This window comes from Sarcophilus harrisii, chromosome 1, assembly GCF_902635505.1.
Source record: "Sarcophilus harrisii chromosome 1, mSarHar1.11, whole genome shotgun sequence".
Lineage (NCBI taxonomy): Eukaryota > Metazoa > Chordata > Mammalia > Dasyuromorphia > Dasyuridae > Sarcophilus > Sarcophilus harrisii.
Genome location: NC_045426.1, coordinates 714,878,244 through 714,901,715, shown reverse-complemented (window position 1 = coordinate 714,901,715; position 23,472 = coordinate 714,878,244). Strand labels below are relative to the sequence as shown.

General features: G+C 55.3%; 2 protein-coding genes across 3 annotated transcripts; both read right to left on the bottom strand.

Moving 5' to 3' along the window:
* Nucleotides 1-1,652: 1,652 nt before the first annotated feature.
* On the bottom strand, nt 1,653-3,692 carry CHCHD10 (coiled-coil-helix-coiled-coil-helix domain containing 10). Its single transcript, XM_031949110.1, has 4 exons — nt 3,588-3,692; nt 3,192-3,402; nt 2,002-2,143; nt 1,653-1,786 (listed from the first exon to the last, which is right to left on the bottom strand). Exons 1-4 carry the CDS (start codon nt 3,632-3,634, stop codon nt 1,767-1,769), a joined length of 420 nt encoding a protein of 139 aa, XP_031804970.1. The 5' UTR covers nt 3,635-3,692; the 3' UTR covers nt 1,653-1,766.
* Nucleotides 3,693-15,754: 12,062 nt separating this feature from the next.
* LOC116420901 lies at nt 15,755-22,865 on the bottom strand. Of its 2 annotated transcripts, XR_004231346.1 has the most exons (3): nt 21,533-22,865; nt 16,156-16,266; nt 15,755-15,890 (listed from the first exon to the last, which is right to left on the bottom strand). XR_004231346.1 is itself a non-coding variant. In XM_031949104.1 (2 exons), the coding sequence occupies exons 1-2, from the start codon at nt 22,107-22,109 to the stop codon at nt 16,169-16,171; spliced, it is 675 nt and encodes a 224-aa protein (XP_031804964.1). In that variant the 5' UTR covers nt 22,110-22,865; the 3' UTR covers nt 15,898-16,168. The 2 variants fall into 2 exon arrangements, 1 of the variants encoding a protein (XP_031804964.1); XM_031949104.1 differs by lacking the exon at nt 15,755-15,890 and having other exon boundaries at nt 15,898-16,266.
* Nucleotides 22,866-23,472: the final 607 nt, after the last annotated feature.

Genomic DNA, 23,472 nt, shown 5'->3' with positions numbered 1-23,472 from the left:
AGGACTTCATTGCCGTGGTGCAGGCAGTCGCCAGCTCCCCTGACGGCTGGGCCGCCGCCTCAGACTCCCGCAAGGGCGGCGTGCCCGCCGGGTACTGACTGAGCCGCACCCCCGGCACCTTGGGACACCCCTGGCACCCTGGGACTCAGAGACAATGAGGACTCGCGCAGGGGATGAGGGCAGGGCGGGCTCGTCCCAGTTCTGTGTCTGCAACGCGCTGCTGGTTCGGGCAATAAATGAGCTGGACCCATCTGTGCCTCCCAGGACCCATTGGGAGGGAGGAAAGCCTGGCCTTTGTCCCCTCTGGGGCCTTAATGGACCGTGCCCAGGGACCCTCCTGGCATCGCATCTGAAGGTCATTGTGGGCACCGTGGGTGCCATGTGTGAGGGCCATCATGGGCACTGGGAGCCCTGGCACTGTCTGGAGCTCATTGCCACCTCCAAGCATCCTGGGGCCTTTAGAAGCCCCCTGGGCCAGTCCTCACTGGGGCTCTCCCCAATTTCCCTGGGGAACCCAGTCCGTTCCTGAACAGAAATGCCCTCTGTGTTTTGCTCTGGGAAATGGGGTTCCTGCCCAGAGGACAGGGGAGCCCCTGTGACACTCAGCCTCCCAAAGTGAAGGAGACTCTGTCCCTCGCGCTGCAAGCCTCCCTTGGGGGTCAGTCTCCCCAGCTGACAGAAGGGAGCCCTGCTAAAGACCATGCCCTGAGCTTGGCTTCTGAGTCCTAGAGACTGAATGGCGCCAGGGATGCCCATGGGGGACGGGGGGACGGCTCAGGTCCTGCTGGGCACTGGTTCGCCCCCCTCCCATCCGTCCTGAGCTCTGGCAGCCGGGAGGATGAGGTGGGGGGGGGGGCGCTCAGAGCATGGGCCGGGCCCTCTTCCCAGACAGACAGTAGCAGGTGCCAGCCAGAAAGAAGCCGGCCCTCCTTCCCTCCCTCCCTCCTTTCCTCCTTTAAATGGGCAGGACTGGGAGATAGGGGTTGGGGGGGAGACTGCTGACCCCAGGGGAGGTCAGGTGATTTTGCAGAGAGGTCATGGAGGGGACCGGGCCGAAAGGGGTGGTCCCTGTGCCCCCCAAGCCGCACCTTCTTGCTGGGGCGGGGCCTCCTAGTGGGTCGGCGGCCTGGGCAGGGACTGGAAAGTTCTAACAGGTTCAGACTTTTCTCTGCCCATCTTGCCACGTGTGAAAAAGGACCCGGGACTCCTGGCCGGCAGGGCCTAGACTGAGCCCGGCATCCGCCGTGGAACAGGCCAAGAGCAAGTGGGGCTGTGGTCCAGTTCCCGGCTCACACCTGAGTGCCTGCCCTGCCCAGGGTCCGGGCGAGAAGACTCTTGAGGAGCTTGGACCCAGAGCCCAGATGCCTCCCCAGGCCACCCTGCTCTGCCGGGGAGCCCCAAAGGGGGTGCACAGGAAGGGCAGAGATGGCTGGGGGGACCGTGAGGGGGACCCGAAGGGCCCGTCGGGGAAGCTGGGCCAGCCGTTGCCAGCTCCCCAGAGGCCCCCAAGCAGCAGCTCATGCTTTCCGAGGATGGCCGCTGATGGGTGGGCAGCAGATGCCCTGGACTGAGTGCGTGCCCCCCCCCCCAGTGTGGGCTCTGAAAGAGCAGGTCAGCCCAGAGGGTGAGGGTGGCGCAGGAGCACAGAGGAGGACAGGGAGCCGCGTTTTATTGTTCCGGGGCCTGTTCTCCCGTGCCCTCACCCACGGCACTTGCAAAGGGGACGGCTCCCACCGCTCGGCTGGTCTTGCGTGGGGGGCTCAGCTTCACATCAGAGTGGTCAGACCTGCAGGGAGAGGGGTCCGGGGTTAGGGTGGGGGCAGGGCGGCTTTAGGGCCATTCTGATCTCACCCCCTTCATCTCTCTGCTGAGGGTCTGTCATCTCTGACTTAACTGCCCCTGGCCCTGGTCCTGCCCCCCCCCACCATCCCTGCCCCCCCATTCCCTGCCCCTGCCCCAGCCCTTAGTCCAGCCTCAGCCTCCGCCTCCCACCCCCCTCACCGTGGCTGCGCTGACACTGCTTCAGAGCCTCACTGAAGCCCTCACACAGGGTCAGGTCATTCTGGGTGGTTGAGCAGTCCAGGAACTGCTTGATCTCGTAGTAGCAGGGTCTCGAAGGGGCTGACAGGGGGGCCTGGGGCGCCTGGGGGGAGGCAGCAGACAGGTTCAGGCTGAGCTCTGAGGACCCCTGCCCCCCACAGCGGCGCAGGGAGAGAGGAGAGCCCCGCAGCCTCTGCTCGGAGACCGCAGGGGCACTGGGCTCGCCCTCCCCCGGGCTTTGCCCAGGCCGCGCCCCGCCACTCCTTGCCCAAAGTAAAGCCGGACTTTCCCGTGCACATCCCAGCGGCAGGGTGGTTGATCCCCCACTGCCCCCAGCTTCCCAGAGACACAAGTCTCCCGGAGCCTTTCCTTCTGGCGGGCTAGGGGCCTCCTCCCCGGGGGCCTGGAGGGATCCGGCGGCTGGGCCCTTGGAGCCCCCTTTCTGGAGCTGGTTCCCACCCCGTCTTTGCAGAAGAGAAAACAGGCAAATCGAGGCCGTGCGCGGCGCGCCCCCTAGCGGCGCTCTGGAGGAGCTCGGCCGGCCCCAGCCCTGCAGCGGCCGCCTCCCTCGGGCTTCCTCCGCTTTGCGGGCTGCGCCTCGGGCTCTGAGAAGCGGGGGTACAGGCAGCTGGGGTACAGGCAGCTGGGGTACAGTCTCGGCCCTCCCGCTCTCTGCCTAGCCGGGACCCTGCTCCGGGCCTCCAAAAAGGGGAGGCTGCTCCGGGTTGGAGCGTGGAGGCCGGAGGAGGATGAGGAGCGGAACGGGGGTGGGGCGGGGGTAGTCTCTCCAAGGCTCAGTTTTCTCAGTTGCAAAGTGGACCTAGCACTAGCCCAGACTTCCCAGGCTCAGGGGAGAAGGAGGCCGGGGCCCCTCGACACCAATTCAGATGCGGCTGCAGAAACTAGGGGCGCCCCCCTTTCCCGCCGCTTGCTCCCGCACCCCGGGGACTCCGGCCCTTTACTGAGCCGAGAAGGGGGGACCCGAAGCCCACTGGGCCCGGGAGGAGCCGGGTGACCTTGAGCCCGTGCCCCGCCCCCTCTGCAGCCCCCAAGTCCCCACCCCGCGGGATGAGGGGGTTGGTCCTTCTCCCGTCCCGCCCCGCCCCGCCTCCTTTCAGCCCTGGGCCGCAGCCAGGCCCCTTCACACTCACCTGCTCCGGACGCGGGGCCGACTCCGGCCGGGGGCTGCTGCCCCCTCCGAGGGCCCCCGTCAGGGCGCTGCCCACCACGTGGCCCACGGCCGAGCCGACGGCCACCCCCGCCGCCGTGGACGCCATCTGGGAGAAGAGGCCCGGCTGCCCGCTGGCCGGGGCAGGAGCGGGGGCCGGGGGCGCAGCTGGGGCCGCGGGGGGAGCCAGGCGGCTGCGAAGGGAGGGAAGCTCGTAAAGAGGACCCCTGGCCCTTCCCCCCTCCCCCCCGCCCCAGCAGCGGCCGCCTCCCGCCCCATGACCTTGGCCGTGACCGGCCTGCCGCTCCATCCCATCCCGAGCCCGCCCCGCCGCAGCCCCCAGACCTCCTCTCTACCCACCCCAGCCCCTGGGGCTCACCTGGCCGACGGGGCGGGCGCGGCGCTGCTGCGGCTTCCGCGGGGCATGGCGGGGTCCGAGGAATCTGAACCGGACTAGAGTTGACTGCGGCCTAGACTGGGGTTGCCGGAGGGAGTGGGTGGGGCCTGCCTCGGGGGCGGGGCCCCGGAAGGGTAACTCCGCCCCTTCGTCCTTTCCCCTAGGGGCAAAGTCAGCTCGCAGGTGGGAGGCACGGGGGCACTGCTTGGGCTGGCGCCTCCCGGTGCGCCCGGGACCCCGGTGGGTCCCGCCGGCGCTGGTGGCTCCCTCCTGCGGGTGCTTAACGAGCTGGGGCCGCTCCCTTGGGCTCTGGGCTTCCTTCCTTCTGGCCGCTCCTTGGGAGGGATTCCTCCTCCCAGCCCCGAGGGCCTTTGGAAGAGGAGTCTCCTTATTCCTGGGGACTAAAGCCAACCTGAAAACAACTGTCTCCCGGAACTACCCATTCATCCAATGCCGTCTAAGTAAATCTCTAAAACTTTATTTTACCGACTTAGAAAAAACAAAACCAAAATTCTTTTGGAAGAACAAAAGGTCCGGATCTTAAAGAAACAACGTGAAGGAAGGAAATCCGGTCCGGCCGGACCTCGGAGGTAAGGCGCCGAGTGCTGAGATGGAAAACGAGTAACTTCATTGTAAGCGAAAATGTTTATTGGGTAAGTCAAACAAAAGCAGCAAGGGGGAAAGAAACGCAGAAAAGTGGGGTACAAAACCTTTCCTAGACCATCAACATAGATTGGGGTCGCGTGGGATACTGCCCTGCTTCCAAAATGACGGGCTGTTGATCGAAAAACAAAACATGGAAAGACTTGGATCTTGAAGAAAGATGCTATCCCCCTTCGGAAGAAAAGGGGAAATACGCTCAATACGGTCTTACGGACGCGCACGTACAGGACTTATGTTTGTAGGTAGCTATGTGTGTGTCTGTTTCTATGTCGGAGGGCAGTTGTAGTCTTCTTGGCGGGGAAGGAGAAAAAAAACTAAAAGGAAACAGCAGAGAACTAAAGAAAGCCACAAGGAAGCACTGAAAAGCTGGGCAACTTGGAAAAAAATGGCTAGTATTTATTACAAAGGTTTTCTTGAAATGGAAATCTATTATTTTTGAAGTTTTCTCTTGTGGTCTTTGTGTATATGGGATTTTTTCTTTTTTTAATTTTAATTCTCAAAATGAATAAAAAAGGTACACAACCCCTCCCCCCGAGCCAAATGGATAGTTATGTAAAACAAATTTCTGCATTTACTATGTTCTTTTTTCTTTTTCTTTATTAATTGTAATACTTTTTTTTTTTTACAAGAATTTCTCATTATCATTTCTCCTCCCTCCCCTGGCAAGTGATCCAATGCAACAAATAACATTTTGGAAAAATAAAGAAGGAAAAGAGACACAAATTCCCAATAAAATACATATTTTAGACATATACATAATATGTATGGGATACGTAATAATATGTATCATAGATACGATACATACAAAAGTGTGAGAACATATGCAAGGACCCATACCTTTGGACCTCCCACAGTCCGTGTTCTTAAAAAAAGAAAAAAGTGCAAAGCTTCGATCTGCCCGGTGAGTCTCAGCGCTTTCTCTGGAGATGGGCAGCGGGTTTCTGGGGCGCCCCTCCCGGACTGTGATGGGTTATCATATTGAGAAGTCGTTCGCAGCTGATCACGAACAACGTTGCTGTCGCCGTGTCCAATGTTCTCCTGCCTCTGCTCACTCCGGCCAGCATCAGTTCATGGAAGTCCTTCCAGGTTTGCCCGAAGCCATCCCTTCTGGTCGGTGCTTACTGCGCGCCAGTATTTCCTCCCATCCGTCGGCACAGGAGGCGGGGATTCCCTCCGGGGACAATCCTGGAAGGACTCCACGCTGGGCGGAGGATTCGCATTCATTCACAGAATGTACCTTCGCGTACGGAAGCAAAGGTGCCGGGCTGGTCCAGCTCTGCTGACTCCCGACTCCCGACTCTATAAAGCGCTTCGCTGGGGTGTGTCAACAGCATCAGATGCCACGTGCTGTCACCATCATCTGCCCTTGAAACTGGTTCCCCTTCTGGCGTCCCGATCCCGTGCCATCTCTGCCATCTGCCCCCAGGCAAACTTAGGCTCAAAACTGTCATCCAAGGAGGCAGCGCCAATGGACAAGGACCAGCCGCCGGCCCCCGGGATCAACTATCTGCCCCTCACCGGACCTGGCCCTAGTGCCCGGGCGCTCTGAGGGAGACACAAGGGGCGGCGGGTGCTAGGCAAGCTGGACAACTGCCATCTCCCCAGGACAGGGGCCCCAGGGCCTTGGGCGTGGCCAGGCTTCCAGTCAGCCTCCTGGGAGCGTTGTGCCCTGACAGACGGGCATTAGGCCCAAGAAGAATGCGCCGGGGAGATGTAGTAACGCAGGAACACTGACACGCAAGCGCGGCCCCGAGGATCCCATGGCCCTTAATGCGTGAAACTTCTAGCTTACGAGGAGCAAGAAGGGGGAGCGTCCTTAAGGCCACAAGAAGTAGTTGTGCACAAGCCCAAGCACGGCCTTTAGCTCCTTATCTGGGGATGCCCTTAGCCCTGAGGCTGCTGCCTGAGAGGTTTCAGGAACTGAAAAACAGCCCTTGGGGCCCGAGAGAAGGGGGAGCTCCTTGTAATCTCCCTGTCATGGGTCACGGGTGTGTCTACGGGGGCTTGAGCTGGAATGCCGAGCTTGTGCCCAGGTTGGAGAGCGCTCAGGATTTTTGCATCAGGTACAGAAATCTCGTATTGCCCTTGAGGCCAGGGGTCGCCCCCGGAGAGGCGCAACACCCCCCCCCCCCCAGGGCTCCCTGGAAAGGTGACTCCCTGGGGAGGGGCGGCTTCTGCAGCCACAGCTAATGAGGGCTCAGGAGGGAGCCCTCCCCCTCCCCCTCCCCGTCCTTGGTCCTGTCCGATGCTTCAGCAACAGAAGCAGATGGAATTGTTAGCAGTGGAAATGACTCGGGTGGAGAAGCCTAACTCCTCTCCCCGCTGCCCCGCGGAGTTCTTGCCCTAGGAGCTCCGGAAAATCGGGTTCCGGCTGACAGTCCCGTTTTACGACCTCGGGGCTTAGCACTAAGCGAGGCGCAGGCAAGCCCTTGAGAAATGCTTCCTGCGGTTCTCACTGCTCTTTGCACCCTCCGGATTCCAGGCCCCTTGACCCCCCCCACCTCCACTTCCGGGCTTCCCTGGCTTCCTCCAGGAACCTGGTGCAGGAGGGAGGCCTTCCCGGTCCCAGCCACTTCTGGGCTCTCCCCCGCGAGTCTCCCTTGCGGGGACGTAGCTATCTGTGGGCTCTCTCCCTCATCAGACTGCGCCCCATTTCAGACGGGCCACTTGTCTCCCGGGGCTCGGCACACAGTAGGTACTTAATCCATGCTTGATGACTCGGCCCGACTTTGAAGGATGAGGCCCGGATTTAGCAACCCCGGGGCGGGGAGGGGGCAGCAGAGATTTCTCTGGTTTTTGCATCCTTGAATCCTAGATCTTTTCTTGCCTTGGAAGTTCCAATTCTGGGCGGGGCAGCAGGGAAGTGAGGGGGCTCTTCCTTACCCAGTCCTTGGGAGAGGGAGGGCGCGATAGACGCGCATTAGAGACTCGGGCGCCTGAATTAGAGACCTCGGGGAGACTGGTGGGCAATTGGCTTGCGTACAGCGCCACCTGGTGGGCACGCCACCCACTTCACTCGCGTTGTCAAGCCTCTGTTAGTGGGGATGGATTTCTGCCTCCGTCTCGGGATGTCCCAGGGGCCCCAGTCTGGGGAGCGGTGATCATGGGAACATCCCGCTCACTCCCGGGTGTGACGAGCGACTCGTTATCCACCTGCAATCGGTCCCCTGGAGAGGACCCCGAGGATGGCCTTAGGACCAAAGCGGGGGAAGGGGACCGAGATCCCCCAGAACCGGCCTGCTCGGTCCAGGACAGCTTGTGCCATTTCCTTTGGACCGGATCGCAGCTCAGTGAGCGGGGGAGGGAGGAAGCGTACGCAGCTCCCAGAAAAGTACCCCGGGAGGCTGCCCTCCCTGTTCTCGGGGAGCAGACGGGGATAAAACGCAGGCGGGGCCACAAGACAATGGCGGGATTCAGGACGATGGGTGCGGGATGTCTGCTAATAGTCCGGGCGGGGTCGGAGCTCAGGTTTGCCCTGTTCTCCGCGATCGCCTAAAGGCACCAGGGCGAACCCCAAGCTGGGGTTAGAGAGAGCAGACAATAAAACCAGGCAGCAGAGCCTGGATCCAAAGGGCTCTTCAGCCTTGGGCTCGGCCCAATAGGTGAAATTCATGAGGGATAAAGGCACTCCCGCAGAAGTGCTTTGCAGTCCGGGTCTACAAGAATAACAACGATTTTCTCAAAAAGAATGTGGGTCCGAGTGGCCCACAGACCCAACAGAAGCCAAGAGACAATTTGGCAGCCAGGAAAGCCTGGGGCTGCAGGAAGAAAGGCACAGATTCCAGAACTGGACCTTCTGGGGAGCCTGTGGTCAGTCCTGGGCACCTCAGTTTTGGGAGGACATTGATTACCTGGGGGGCGCCCAGGGAAAGCAGCCATCTTCGAGCTCTGCTAGAATTCACTGACACATTTGGGTGTGTTTAGCCCAGAGAAGAGAGGAGGGGGCTGTAGGACATCATGTGAGAGACAGGCCGTGAGGAATTGCCATAGGGCACAGAGCACTTGGCCTGGAGTCCCAAAGACTCATCTCCCTGGCTTCAAATCCGGCCTCAGCACTTGCTAGATGTGGGAAGTCACTTAACTCTGCCTCAGTTTCCTCATCTGTAAAATGAGCTGGAGAAGAAAATGGCAAACCCCTCCAGTATCTCTGCCAAGAAAATGAAGTTAGACATGACTGAAAACAAGTGAAGGACATGTGAGAGACAAATGAGACTTCCTCTGTTTGGTCCCAGAAGACAGAACCAGGAACCATGGCTGGAAACTTGGCCAGTTTAAGCTTCACGCAGGAAAAGCTTCCCCTTCTAACAGAGCGGTCCCACCATGAAGGGTCGGGAGGTCTCCAGCAGAAGCTGACCCGGTTACTCCCTCCTGGGTTGCCTTTGATCCCTGAGACTCTGCACTTTGCTTGTGATGTGGCCGGAGTGGCCAACAAGAGTCTTGTCTTTGGAGCCTGAGGACGTCCTCCCCCATGTGGTCCTCGCATCCAAGGAACAGTGTCAAAGCTGGGAAAGCAGCGCCCCACCCTTTGTGACTGAGACAACTGGTTCCCCGCTCTGCTGTTGGGCCCATTGATGCCTCAGAAGGAGCCTAGCGGAAACTAGCCAGGAGCGCCCAGGTTCATTTGCCTTCCTTCCGGAGGCGGAACTGGAGCTGCTGGGGAGAAGGTAGAACCAGCCCCCTACTCGTCCAATTACCAAAAAAACGCAGTTTTTAACATTTTAAAAAGTCTTGAGTTCCAAATTCTCTCGCCTCCCTCACCCTCTCCTCCCTCCTACCTGAGATGGTAAGCAATCAGATATAGGCTATGGATGTGCAATCATGGAAAACATTTCCATATTAGTCATTTGGTACAAGAAGACTTGAAAGAAAGGAAGAAAGAAAATGAAAAACTGTACGTTTTTCTGCATTCAGACGACATCCAGTCTTTCTCCAGAGGAGGAAAGCATTTTTCCTCACGAATCCTACCGAATGGTCTTGGCTCATTATATTGCTAAGAATAGCAAAGTCAAGCAGTTCTTCGTTTCTGTTGCTCTGTGCAATATTCTCCTGCTCTGCTCGTTTCCTTTTGCTCCAGTTCCTGGAATTCTTTGCAAGTTTTTTCTGAAATCAGCCCATTTGTCATTTTCCCATCACAATCACATCCCGCAGAGACTCACCCTTCCCCAGTGATGGGCATCCCCTCTGCTTCCAACCCTTTGCCATCCCAAAAAGAGCCGACACAAACATTTTCATATAAATACATTCTTCCTCTTCCCCTCTTGAAATCTTTGTGGCTTCCTATTGCTTTTGTATTTATTCTTTTCCGATCTTTAGGCAAGAAGGATTTTAAGAGCAAAATCCCTAGCTGACCACGGGGAGTTGGGAGACAAAAGGCTCACCAGTAACAAGTCAGCAGCAGCCAGGAGGTGGCTCGGGAGCAAAGGCAAAAGGGTGGCAGCTGAGCAGCTCAACCTGCAGGGCCCTGAGGAGCTGCCAGACGACAGCTGATAGATAGCCCTGTTCTCCAGCACCAATAGCTGGAGGGCTGGAGGACTGGAACGCTAGAGGGCTGGAGGGCTGGAGGGCTGGAGGGGCCAGGTCCAGCAGGGGATTGTCCATCCAGTAGCTTAAATTTGTGCAAAATATCCGCCCCGCCCCGCAGCCAAGAAATCTCCAGGGGCACCTAACCCTAAGCCTGAGATCTCATTGTTCAGTTTTAGTCATGTTCTTGGCAAAGATACTGGAGTGGTTTGAGATTTTCTTCTCCAGGTCATTTACTGATGAGGAACCGATTCAGATTATAGACCATGACGTCTACATATTTAAAAAAATAGTTATAATTCAACATTAGGAGTTTCCTTTACAATTCTATGCATTTTTTATACACTTAAAATGAGACTTTACCAGACTGACTACCCAAGGTGTCCATGATACTAAAAAAGGGCTAAGAATCCCCGGGACGGGGGAAGGTAGGCCCGACATACCTGGCCAAGGGGGTAACCCACATCATGGGGAGCCCTTTGCTGGAAGATCCTCCTCCCCTTTGGGGTCTCTCCTGAGAGTTCTTTTTGGCCATGGCTAGCTCTCCTCTGCGCTCCCTGCAGAACCCTGAAGGGGAAATGAGCAGAGCAGCCACTAATTCCAGTATAGATCCTGCCACCAATCACTGAAGTTCTAGGGACAGGACACCAATGAGAAGTCCAGAGCCTCCAACGCTTTAAAGGTTACTGTAATGGGCCAGAACTCTGAACTTGAAACAAGGATGCTTACAAGGTGCTAACTCAGTGGAACCGATAAGACAATGGTTATCTGGTTTAGCGTAGTGCTTAATAGTTCTCTTGTTCAGTATGATTGAATTAATCTTACCACAAATAATGGTTCCCTAGTGATATAATGACTGACTTATACTCAGTGTGCTGTAAATGATCTAATTAGAATAGAGCATATAAGCCGGGACAAACCCAGCCAGGGTCAGACTTGGAGAAGACAAGGATTCAGTATGATTGAATTAATCTTACCACAAATAATGGTTCCCTAGTGATATAATGACTGGCTTATACTCAGTGTGCTGTAAATGATCTAATTAGAATAGAGCATATAAGCCGGGACAAACCCAGCCAGGGTCAGACTTGGAGAAGACAAGGATTTGGAAAGGGCTCAGAGAGAGACTCGGAAGGGGACTGGAACAGACTGGGGAAGGCCTAGAGGCTCCAACTAGAGGCTAGAGCACAAGCTCCCGGACTCAGGGAGACTTCAAGACAGAGACTGGCATGGTCCTCCTGCCTCCCCCACAGAAACCAAGACACCTTCCTGAGGACCTCCAGAAAGCTGGCCCGGGCCCCAGGCAAGGAGACAGGCCGTGAAGGAGACAATAAAGGATTTGGACTTTATCCCTGGCCATTCATTCTCGTGGTGATTGCTCTGCTGAACTGAAAGATGGTCCAGAGGCCTTCAGAAAACCCACCAGAACACTACAGTTTATAAGCTCAATTTATGGTAGGAAGAAAAGGGACCAGTTCAAATCTAATCTCAGACACTGAACAATAGATCCCAGGTCAAGACCCCGGATCACAATTTGGGGCCTGACTGACTCAGAGTGAGTGCAGAAGTCGCAATCGTTTCTGTTTTGGCCAGAAAGTCGGAGGGGCTTCCCCTCCCAGAGTTATTTACTTAGGTTTAGTTTTTGGTTTTGACTACCTGAAACAGGCCATTCTTTGCCTCAGTGGCTCCCTGGCCTCAATCATTGAATGGATGTTGCCTCAGTCAAACCGAGACCTGTTGAAGACCTTGGCTTAAAAAGGCCCAGGTCCCCTATTGCATCCAGGGCCATTTCTATACCTTGCCACTGGACCCAGATGCTCTGGAGGGGAAACTGAGGCAGGGGACCCCCCCCCCCACAGCCCTCCCTCGCTTTGATGTTCCCTTATTTGTCATGGAGTCCCTGCTGTCCTGGTCCTCTCCAAGAAGGAAGGCCGAACAACAACAGTGAGGGAGAGTGAGCCCTCTTCTGCGCTGCCCCCGCCCAGCTTCCTCCTTAGGCACTTTGGCAAGGCCAGAGCCAAGCAGACAAACCCCAGCCCTGCCCTGGCTGTCACAAGGAGTCTTCCCCAGTTTCCTTGGGAGCAGCTGCCCGCCTCCCTGGTCGCGAGGGGCCGGCTTCCTGGGGCATTGTCCGAGCCGGCCCGGTCCACTCCACCCTCTCTGAGTCAGCCCTTTCCTGCTGACCTTTGGCATGTTTCTCTCCATCCTTCTGGGATTGCACCACCCCAGGATTCACTCGGAGGACTCCCTGTAAGGGCGTTTGAAGGGCCGTCTGGGAGGGCTCGGTGAGCCCCTGGCTTTGGGCCTCCATATCAGCTGGGCCCTGGCCACTCCCTCTCACCCAAAGGCCCTTTGTCTGGCCCGGCTCCCTAGGTTCTGACTGCCTGGGGCCCGTTAATTGCTTCAGAAGCGCCATTCTCACTTGGACCACATTCCCTGGCCGGCCTATCCCAGGAATTCCTTTGAAGGTGGGAGAGGACCGAGCCCGGCACACTACCTGTTCTCACGCTAGTGACCGCTGTACCCCAGAGGTGCAGCCCCCTTAGGGAGGGGCCCGTGACCGCCCCCTCCGGTTCTGAGCCCAGCTCTGTGGGCGGGCTGGTCTCGGTCCACTGCCACACAGAAGGGTATAGAGATGACCAAGCATTTGCCACTGTCCAAATTTAAGTCCTTAGTAGCCATAAGAAGTACGGGCCTGGGGCAGCTAGGTGGCGCAGAGGATAGAGCACCAGGCCTGAGGTCAGGAGCACCCAAGTTCAAATCTGCTCTCAGACACTTAACACTTCTTGGCTGTGTGACCCTGGGCAAATCACTTAACCCCAACTTCCTCAGAGGAAAAAAAAAGAAAGATCTATCATTTCCCCCCCCCTCCCCCCAACAAAGATGGCCCCATACCTGAGCAAGCCAAGGGACTTCACTACTCTGGGCAGGCACATAATCTGACAAGTTCTCTAAGTGGGAAAGCCCCCCAATCCCAGAATTCACCTGGACTGAGTCAGAAATCTCCATTCCAGACCCCCAAAATGACCCGCAGCTCTGCCTGAGGAGGGGCTCTGAGACAGTCCTCCCTTCCCAGGGCAGCCACACATTGAGGTGAATCATGGCTGGGCCGGCTTGTCTAATGCCGAAGAGACTGAGCAAGACAGAGATTAGAGACCAATTCAATAATTATTAAATGGAGAGAAATACTGGGACCAATGGATCCATATTGACCCCGGGGCTAGACGAGACTATCATCTCAAAGAGTCTAGCCCTGAGTCTGGGGGCAGCGAGCCTTTTATGGAATAACAAGAACAATGACATAATGGAGGTACTAGGAGGTATTAGGGGATAACCTAATAGAGAGAGGTTACTGATATTCTAAATGACATTAAGGAATGTCTATAAAACCTTTATCTCAACCATTAAGAGGGGACAGTCATAACCTAAGGCAGAATAACGAAATAGGACAATTGGAGGGACTGGTCACCCCATTAAAAGAGAACTTTGGCATAACACTGGGAGGGCACGTGGCAGCTTGCACCCATCTGGCTGCCGCATTGGAGAAGGAATCCGAGGCAGGGGCAGCACGTGAAGAAGGAAACTGTAGAGGGGCTGATGGGAGAAAGTACCGGGCCAAGAGGGGCTCTCCCGGGACTGAGGGACGGCCGGGGAATGAGGGACAGCCCGGGGCTGTGAGGGACGGCCTGGGACTGAGGAATGCTTGCGCACCGAGGGGCGGCCAGGGACAAGAGGCTGCAGGGGACCGAGGGACCGAGAGCAGCCCAGGCCTTCCCTGGGGTCCCTGCCACCTGCTCGTTCTGTACCCAGAATGCACCTCGGACGTGAGAAGGCCCAGGGTTACTGAGAGTCACCAGAAAGTGGGATCTGGACCAAAGCCAAACTTCCAAGTTTGGGGGATCCGGGCGACGGGGAGCACGTGAGAAACTGCATTGAATACAAGTAGGGGAAGCAGGAAAAGGGCCGTGAAAATGCGCCCCAAAAAGGCTCAGTTCTATAAGGAAATGGGCCCGTGTTGTCCGAAAGAAAGGGGCGGGGGGGGGCGGGACCAGAGAAGCTCCCTTCTGGTAGGAGACCCGGGAAGAAAAGATCCAGCTCTGTCTCAATCCATCGAGGAGGAGGATGGAGCAGAGACTCAGCGCCAGCCAGCTCCGCCCCCTCCAGCACCGCCCCCCCCCCCCCCCCCCCCCCCCCCCCAGGCCAGCCAGCTCCGCCCTGTCCTGCACCTGGGCACCAGAGGCAGCCCGTACCTCCCAGGGCCGGGTTGAGGAGCAGACGAGGGGCCCCGGCTGACGGGCTCTCCAGCCTCCGAGCTTTTCTTGCTGCTGGTCCTGGGGTTTCCGCCCAGAGCTGTGGGTGCGAGGCCGCTCTCTAGGGCCTGAGGAGGCCGGGAGAGAGGGAGGGGAAGCGCCGAGCGTTTGGCCAGGGAGAAACCAGAGGGGGGCGGCAGCTCGGGGAAGGGGGAAGTGGGGGACGGGTTCGGGAGGGAGCGGGGGACACTCCCCCCTCCCCCCCCCATGCCGCGTTAATACAGCTCCAGAGGAAGCAAGAGGAAGGAGGGGGAGAGCTGGAGCCCCACCTCGTCCAATTTGCACACACGTGGACACACGCTCTCCTGCGACGCACACACACATGAGCACGTGCACAGACTCTCCTACAACGCGCACACACGGGACACAGGCGCACACACGTGGACACGCGCTCCTGCGGCGCACACACGTGCACACATCTGCACAAAAGTACCTCGTTCTCCAGCGCACACGCGAGCACGTGCACTGACTCTCCTACAACAGCGCACCCAGGGGCACTCACATATGTACGCCATGCACGTGCCCCTGCACGCGCCTCCCTACAGGCACACACGCTCTTCCACAACGCACACAACACACGCTTCCGGGCTCGCACGCGGCGGAATTGCCGAATACGCGGCTCTCGACACCCAGCGGGGCATTAATGGGCAGAAAAGAGGGACCGGGGAATTTCCGGGAGGGGAGCAGAGTCCCCGGAGCTAAAACCACTCGTGGGGGCGGAGCGCCCGGGGGAAAGGGAGACAAAGGCTAAGAAGTGAGCAGGGCTGGGGAGGAGGAAGAGAGGCTCTTCCCCCTCCTTCTTCTCCCCTCTCCCCCCCCTAAGTGTGTAAGGAGACCGGCGGCCCCGAGGCTCCGGGCTTGGGCTGTAACTTGCACCCCCGACGGTGACAAGAAGGCCCCTTTGGGGGCCGCTGCCCGCCAGCGGTTCTTGTTTTTCTCCAGGCGGAATTTATCGAAAAGTTTTTTCTTTCTTTCAACTGGGAATTGGGAGGGAGAGAAGGTAGATTTTTATGGACTGAAGAAATAATATTAACTTCGAAAATGAAAGTTTCAACTGAATGCAAATTAGTTGAGTGGCAGCTGGGAAGCCTTTGGAGCAAGTTTCTCTTCTACCAGTCTTGTTTCCAAGGCGAACAAGGAATGGGTTCAAGTTTATAAAGAATCAGAGCGGAATTTCCCAACAATAAATGGCCGAGGAACGCGAATAGGCAGTTTTCTTTTTCATTTTTGCTGAGGCATTTGGGGTTAAGTGACTTGCCCAGGGTCACACAACTAGGACGTGTTAAGTTTCTGAAGCCGGATTTGAACTTGGGTCCTGCTGACTTCAGGGCTGGTGCTCTATCCACGAATTGGCAGTTTTCTAAAGGGCAAAAACCAAGCTCGCTATCACTAGCTATATTTAAAAAAAAAACCCTCTCCTCGAGAAATGGAAAATAAAAGCAACTCTAAGGTTCTCGCTCCTACCTCTCAGAGATGGGCAAAGTTGACCAAAAGGGAAAATGACAAATGCTGGAGGAGCTGGGGGAAAAGCACATTAACGTGTGCTTGACACATGAACTGATCCAGCTCTTCTGAAAACATGGAGACTCTCCCCACCAAAGCTTTATAACCAACGACACCAAAGAAAGAGCATGTTTGTGCACAGAAAAGTTTTACTTTGTCGGTTTTTGGTGGGAAAAAATCCTGGAAACTCAGGGGGACGTCAGTGAGGGCCAGTTATGGTCTGCGAAGGGTTATTACCGTGTATAAAGAAGGATAAAAGGAAGTTCCAGAGAGAGAGGAGATTCACACACTGTGAAGCGAGCAGAAAAAGAACTACTTTCGTGACTTTTTATTTTCAAAGTGCAGGTAACGATAGTTTTCAACATTCACCCTTGTAAAACCTTGTGTTTTTCTCCCTCCCTTCCCCCCAGCCCCGTTCCCTTGAGTAATCCAATATAGGTCAAGCAGGTGCATTCAAGAACTATTGATAAAATAAAAGCAACAATGCAAAGACAAGTTGGAGAGACTGAAAAACCCGGATGGACACAGACCGAATGTGATGGCGAAGGACTCACCAGAGGCAGCTCTTCAGCTGCTGACGGAGGCGGGAGACTCGGGGAAGAAGGCGACCTCCACTTTGAGATTTTTGCCCATGTCTGACAGGGAATTGCTTTGCCTTTTTTTTCCTACAGTGGAAAGAGATGAGGAGAGAAAAAATGCTTAATTGAAGCCAAGGGAAGGCATAAAGCCAAATGAAAATACTAACGGGGAAGTGGGGGAGACCCGGGTGTGGGGGGGAAGAAGGGAAGGGAAAGAAGTAGGGAGGGAAGCAATAAATAAGGAGAGGACGAATATTAGGGAGAGGGCCAGGTAGTGGGGAGATGAGGCTGGAGGTTGGGCAGGAAGGGAGAGGTGAGTGCTCTGGGCCACGGGTGGGGGCTCTGGCGTTCAGGACTCCTCCTCCATCCTGCGGCCTCCACGGTTTCTTTCTTTTTTTTAAAATTTTTAATAGCTTTTTATTTACAAGTTATATGCATGGGTAATTTGTCAGCATTGACAATCGCCAAACCTTTTGTTCCAATTTTTCCCCTCCTTTCCCCCACCCCCTCCCCTAGATGGCAGGGAGATCAATACATGTTAAATATGTTAAAGTATAAATTAAATACAAAATAAGTATACATGTCCGTACAGTTGTTTTGCTGCACAAAAACAATCAGACTCTGAAATCGTGTACAATTAGCCTGTGAAGGAAATCCAAAATGCAGGCGGACAAAAATAGAGGGATTGGAATTCTATGTAGTGGTTCCTAGTCATCTCCCAGAGTTCTTTGGCTGGGCGTAGCTGGTTCAGTTCCTATCTACTCCATTGGAACTGATTTGGTTCATCTCCTTGCTGAGGATGGCCACGTCCATCAGAATTGATCATCATATAGTATTGTTGTTGAAGTATAGAATGATCTTCTGGTCCTGCTCGTTTCACTCAGCATCAGTTCATGTAAGTTTCTCCAGGCCTTCCTGAAATCATCCTGTCTCCACGATTTCCTTAAACACTGCTTAAGCATCCAGGCGTCGCGCAGGGCGCTAGAGCCAGGAGAAAGGAGCAAGAAGGAAACCCCTGCCCTCGAGAAGCAGCCCCTGCCCGTGAGAAGCAGCTCCTGCCCGCAAGGGGCTCACGATCTAACAGACACCATGAACAAGGATGTACAAACGAGACCTCCACAGCAAAGAAAGGAAATCATTAACCCAAGGGAGGCCCTGGGGTTAGGAGGGGCTGGGGAAGGCTTCCTGCAGGGGACTACTTTTACACTGGGGCTTAAAGGAAGCTCAGTGGTAGGAGTGGGGAAGGGAGTGCCTATCAGGCACGGGGGATGGCAGAGAGTGCCAAAGATGGAAGGACTTCTTGCCTGGGTCCCTGCAAAGAGTACGCGCCACATGTTTAACACATTTACCTGCCATTTGGGGGGAGGGAGAAAAAACTTGGGAACACAAGGTTTTACAAGGGGGAATGTGGAACAATATGTATGCATATGTTTTGAAAATAAAAAGCTCAAAAAAAATTAAAAAAGAAAGTGTCAGGGAGTAAGGGATAAGAAGACTGAAAGGAGAGGGGGGAGGGGAGGAGGGGCCTTGAATGCCAAACACTTTTATATCTTGATCCTGGAGACAAGAGAGAGTCTGTTGAGTAGAGAGGTGTCAGATGTTTGATTTTAGCGGCTAGTGGAAGATGGACTGTGGTAGGAAGACTGTCAAGGCGGGCAGACCCTCACCCCCAGCAGCTCTTGCAGTAGTCACAGGATGAGGTGGTGAGGGTCTGCACCAGAGCACTGTCAGAGGAGAAAGGGGGGCATATGGCCTTGGCAACAGACCGGATATGGGGGGGTGAAAAATGCTGAAGAAGGGGCATCTAGATGGCGCAGTGGATACAGCACCTGAAGTCAGGAGGGCCTGAGTTCAAATGTTCCCTGATACTTAACACTGCCTAGCTATGTGACCCTGGGCAAGTCACTTCACCCCAATTGTTTCAGAAAAGAAAAGAAAAATACTGAAGAATCCAGGATGACTTCTAGGTTGGGAGCCTGAGGGCCTGGGAGGATGGGGTGCCCTTTACAATGATAGGGAAGCTAGGGGAGGATTTATAGGGCTAGGTAATGACTTCTGAATTTAAGATGTCATCTGAATTTCTAGTTGAAGATATCTGCAAGACAGGCGGAGATGCAAGACTGGGGACCAGCAGAAAGGTTGGGGCAGGATAATCTGAGAATTCATTGCACAAAGATGGTAATTAAAAAGTAGTCTAGAACCTTGAAGGACACTAAGGTTAAAGGTAAAGGTGATCTGGAAGATGATTCAGCCAAGGAGACAGAGAAGTGACTGGAGAGGGAGGAGGAAAACCAAGGGAGGATGTCCTGAAAACCTAGAGAGAAGAGAGGAAAAAGGAGGAGCGAGTGACCAACAGTGAGCAAGACTTCAGAGCGGTCAGGGAAAACGGGGGTGGAGAAAGCACCTTCGGAGCTGGCAAAAGATCTCTGGTGACTTTGGAGAGAGTGGTCCCAGTGGAATGATGGGGCTGGATGCCAGATTGCAAGGGGACGAGGAGAGGGAAGCAGAAGTGAGGCCCTTGTCGGAGGCCACCTTCTGGGATTTGGCAGCGGAGGCCAGGAGAGACACAAGACAATGGTTAGCATGGAGGGAAGGATCGGGCAAAGGGTTTTGAGGATGGGGAGATAGCAGCATGTAGGGAAATAGCCAGTGAAGAGAGACTGAAGCTAAACCAGACAGGCAATGACAGAAGCGGGAGGAGCTGGGATAGAAGGGGGCGACTTGAACAAAGAGAGAGGTTAGCCTTTGTCAGGAGTCAGGCCACATCCTCATGGGGGCCGTGGATGAAGGAAGAGAGAGTAGCAGAAGGCACTGGAGTGATAGAAGAAGAGGAATAGGGAAGAAAATGGAGCTCAAGGCAAATGGCCTTCTTTCTGTAAAATATAAGGTAAAGTTCTCAGCTGAGAGAGTGGCGGGGGGGGGGTGAGGGAAGCTATAGGAGGTTTGGGAAGGGAGGAGAAGGTTTGGAAGAGCCATCGGGGAGATTGGAAGAGTCAATTGATAAGGGATATAGAGCAGCATTGCTGGGCAGCAGTGAGGGCCCGGATTCTAATTGGGTGGTAGATACAAATAGCATGAATCTCAAGGGAAGAAAGGTTTCTGAGTGGAGAAGAAAGGGGGAGAACCTGTAAGTGGCAATGGGGAGCAAAGAGTATTCCAATTCCCCTTCCTCAAGGAGAATTAGTGGAAGTTCAGTCAGTCCCTGAAAGGGTGGCCAGGGAGGCTGGCACTGAGTTTATCCAGATTTCAGTAAGAGCTAGTAAATGGAAGGGATGGAAGTTGGAATAATGGCCCGGAGGGGTTCAGAGTCACCGACTATAAAGAGGATGCGGATCAGAGAATGTTACACATTCCCTCCAAGGGCTGCAGGTCAGGCAGGAAAAGGGCACAGCAGGAGGCAGTGAAACCTGCCCAGAACGAGGAGACTTCTTGTCCTTCCACCAGCTTTCCTCTTTCTCAAAAGGCAGGCACAGCAGGACAGGGACAGTGTGTACTGTTCTTGTGGTCTTTCTCCTTGCTTCAGTTTCCCCAAATTGCCTCAGAATTCCCTATATGGCTGAGTTCACACTATACCACAACATTATTCTCTGTTGTTCCTCCCTGACACCTTTCCCCGGTGATGAGCACCTTGTTTTTTGTAGAGCCAGCCGGGTGGCGTCGCTAGCTTCTGTAACATGTATAGAGTGTGCGACTCTCCTAGAATAGCTGAGCACACACGGGACCTCTCTCGCCTCCTTTCCTCCTCGGATGTTGGGAGCATGTTGGGAAGGAGTGCCCAGAGGGAGATCACAAGACAATCCTGGGGGTTAGGGCCAGGTGCACAATTGAGACCCCCAGTGTCTGATGCAGCTCTGCCATGGTGGACCGTGTCTGTACGCCCATGGCAGACCCTGTCTGTACGCCCATGGCAGACCCTGTCTGTACGTCCACGGCGAACCACATCTGTACGCCTACGGCAGACCAAGTCTGTACACCCACGGTGGACGGCATCTCTGCTCATGGCGGATCGTGTCTGTATGCCCACGGTCCTTCCCACTGGCGACGACCGTCGAAACATGAGTTGTGCAGAGTACTGCAGCTATTCCCTGCCTGCTTTCTGCCAACCCCATGGGTAACTTAGCTGGTTCTTGGACGTTAGAGATGATGTGCTCCCGGGCTGCCTCTAGCCATGTGGTGGCTCAGCACTGAATGGTGGTCCTTTTATCCCCCACCCCCACCCCAGGAGGACAATAGTGGAGAAAGGAGTTGAGCTCTTTAAAAAGAAGAAACCGCTGCAGCCCATTCTGGAGAGCCCAGAGATTTCTGGGGCAATGAATGGAGCTGCCCGGCAGGGAGGAAAGGCTCAGCACCACACAGCCAGCTACCTACCACAGGAGGAGCCCAAGCTGCTGGCTTGGTTTGCCAAAAGCCACAGACTCTCCAGGAGACAGTGGAGGTGAAACATAACTGTGGCAAACGGCTTCAGGTTCTCCTTGGTTTTCATTTTTGCTGAGGCAGTTGGAGTTAAGTGACTTGCCCAGGGTCACACAGCTAGGAAATATTAAGTGTCTGAGGCTGGATTTGAACTCAGGTCCTCTCGACTTCAGGGCTGGTGCTCTAAACACTGTGCCATCTAGCTGCCCTTCTCATTGGGTTTTATATCCGTCTCCCAGCAGATTGGAAGAATAAGATAAGCATTCCCACCTGTCTATTCTTTGTTTCATTATCTTCAGTCCTGCCTGACTCTTTGAGACCTCTCTGGGGTTCTTGGCAAAGATACTGGAGTGGTTTGCCACTTTCTTCTCTGGCTCATTTTACAGATGAGAAAACTGAGGCAGACTTGATTAAGTGATGTGCCCAGGGTCAAACAGCTAGTAAGTATCTGAGGCTAGATCTGAACTTAGGTTCTCCTGACTCCAAGCCCAGTGTCTACCCACCGTGCGGCTAAGCTGCCCTTTTATATTCTGGGTGTGTCCTGATCCTTAGCATTTCTGTATAGGAAATAAATGCTCGTCCTTCATACTCACATGATGCTGATATCACAGCGCACAGAGCATGAGCCTGCACACTCAAAGATCCGAGTTCAAATGTGGCCTCAGACACTTTTAGTTTTGGGAACCGGAAGCAAGCCAGTCGGCCTCATCAAAACTGGTGCTGGAATGGCACCCAGCTCCCGGGGTTACAAGGATCGAGGGAAATCGCATCTGAAGCACTTTGTGGACCTTTGGGTAGTTTGTAGACACATGCTGTTCTTAGCAAGGACCCTTGAATTTCCTTTTTTGCAAAGATCTGGAGAAGCTTTGGATAACTCGTCTCCAGGGGTGGGATTGGGGCCCAGGAGCCCAGAGCAGGAAGGAGGGGTGCCCCGGCTCACCCTCCTGGGCCATCTTTGCGGGTCTGTGGAGAGGAAGCGGCAGCCTCTTCTGCACATTTCTCCAATTACGACTGGTCTTCTGGAGAGCGTACCCTTTGGAAGTGTTCTGTCGAAAACTGCTCCTCTCCTCTAGCCCATTCCCTGGAGATGGCTCCCGTGGCTGGGCAGCCGGGACCCTTGGGATACCACAGAGGAGGCCAGAATGCCGGGGATCCACAGGACGACGGAGTCCGCGTGGGCCCAGGGCAGCAGAGAGAGCCAGCGAGAGCGATCTGCCGAGAGCGATCCGCCAAGGCGAGGGACATCTGCGAGGAAACCAAAGACCTAGGGCTGGAAGGCTAAGCCCATGTGGGTGACTGCCCTCCTCTGATGGGTGAGGAACTTGCCTAGGGTCACACAGGGAGTCACTGGCAGACCAGCGTGCTTCACCGTGAATCTCGATGCCTCCCAAGGAGACAGGCTGGTGATGTGGCAAGATAGGCCCTCCATCAGCCCCTACAGAATGGAATCGTGGCCACATGAGTCTGAGTCTGGCCCCATTCCACCCCTGCAAGCCCCCATTCAGCTGGGCTCCCATCAGCTCCCCTGGCGAGAGAGAGGCTGGGGATGAGGAGGGAGGGGTCCTTCCTGTGGCTCATCAGTTTGGGGGGTGGCCACCAGCACCAGACCCTGGGGAGAGGCTCTGCAGGACAGCTTGACCTGGAATCCTAGGGAGGGGCAGAGGCCTCAGAGACCTGGAGGGATTGCCAACTGTAGCAGTGGAGAGCCTGTGCCCACATGGAGGAGCTGGAGACAATGGGTGCAGAAACCGGACTGAGATGCTTCTTCTTACTTTGGGCACTTGTGTGACTTATCACTTGTTTATGTGGAGCATAAGTCGGGAAGTCCGCCAGCAGCAGCCAGAGAAGAAGGCCAGAGGCTGGAGAAGGGGTCCAAAGGCGAGGGGGGGCAGTCGGAGATCAGAGGCAGAGGGCACCAGGCAGAGGGAGAAGTCAGAGGCCAGAGGAGACCCTAAGAAACAGGTCAGAGAAGGGTTATCCGAGAATTCAGGCACACATAGGAGAAAAGAGACCGGAGGAAGCCAGGAGAGTCCCAGCTGAAGAGCAGAAATATAGCAAGGGCCAGAGGCCGCAGGAGATTGGACCAGATGGCCGGAGGCCAAGGAATGGAGCTCAGAGGCTGCAGGACAACAGGAGAGTCTGGGAGTGTGACTCAGAGGAGGCAGGCTCGCAGGGGGCGGCTTGGGATCCCAGCCAGCCCTACACTGGGGGCTTCCTGTGGTCTAGTTCTGGGCCCAGCTCCCTGTTTGTGTGTGTGTGTGTGTGTGTGTGTGTGTGTGAGAGAGACAGACAGACAGAGACAGAGAGACAAAGATAGAGACAGAGATGGAAAGAGACAGACAGAGACAGAGAGACAGAGACAGTGAGACAAAAACAGAGACAGAGATGGAAAGAGACAAAGACTGAGACAGACAGAGACAGAGACAGCGAGACAAAAACAGAGACAGAGATGGAAAGAGACAAAGACAGAGATGGAGACAGTGAGACAGAGACAGAGACAGAGATGGAAAGAGACAAAGCCAGAAGGAGACAGAGACAGAGAGACAAAGATAGAGACAGACAGATAAAGACAGAGACAGAGACAGAGACAGAGTGAAAGACAGAGAGACAAAGACAGAAACAGAGACAAGCATCGGCTGGTGTCCGGGCTGGCCAGGTTAGACTGGCCACAAATGGCCCCCCATCCTCTGTGGCCATTTGAAGCTTCCTGTTTGGAGAGTGTCCAGCACCCCCTGGGCAAGGACCAGCTGCTCTCCTCTGGATGTCTATTGCTGGGTCCTAGGGTCCTAGCTCCAGCCCTTTCCCCTCCCTTCCATGCACCTAGCCCCCTCCTGATGTGCCACCCTCCCCCCCCAACCTCCCCCCCTCACCGCGAGGCAC

Coding starts and splice junctions, on each gene's coding strand:
- CHCHD10 (XM_031949110.1), bottom strand. CDS start 3,634: ATGCCCCGCGGAAGCCGCAGCAGCGCCGCGCCCGCCCCGTCGGCCAG. Junction 3,403..3,587: donor GCGCCCGCCCCGTCGGCCAG/GTGAGCCCCAGG, acceptor CTCCCTTCGCAG/CCGCCTGGCTCCCCCCGCGG. Junction 2,144..3,191: donor CGGCCCCGCGTCCGGAGCAG/GTGAGTGTGAAG, acceptor GCCTCCCCCCAG/GCGCCCCAGGCCCCCCTGTC.
- LOC116420901 (XM_031949104.1), bottom strand. CDS start 22,109: ATGGGAGCCCAGCTGAATGGGGGCTTGCAGGGGTGGAATGGGGCCAGA. Junction 16,267..21,532: donor CGCAAAGATGGCCCAGGAGG/GTGAGCCGGGGC, acceptor TTTCCACTGTAG/GAAAAAAAAGGCAAAGCAAT.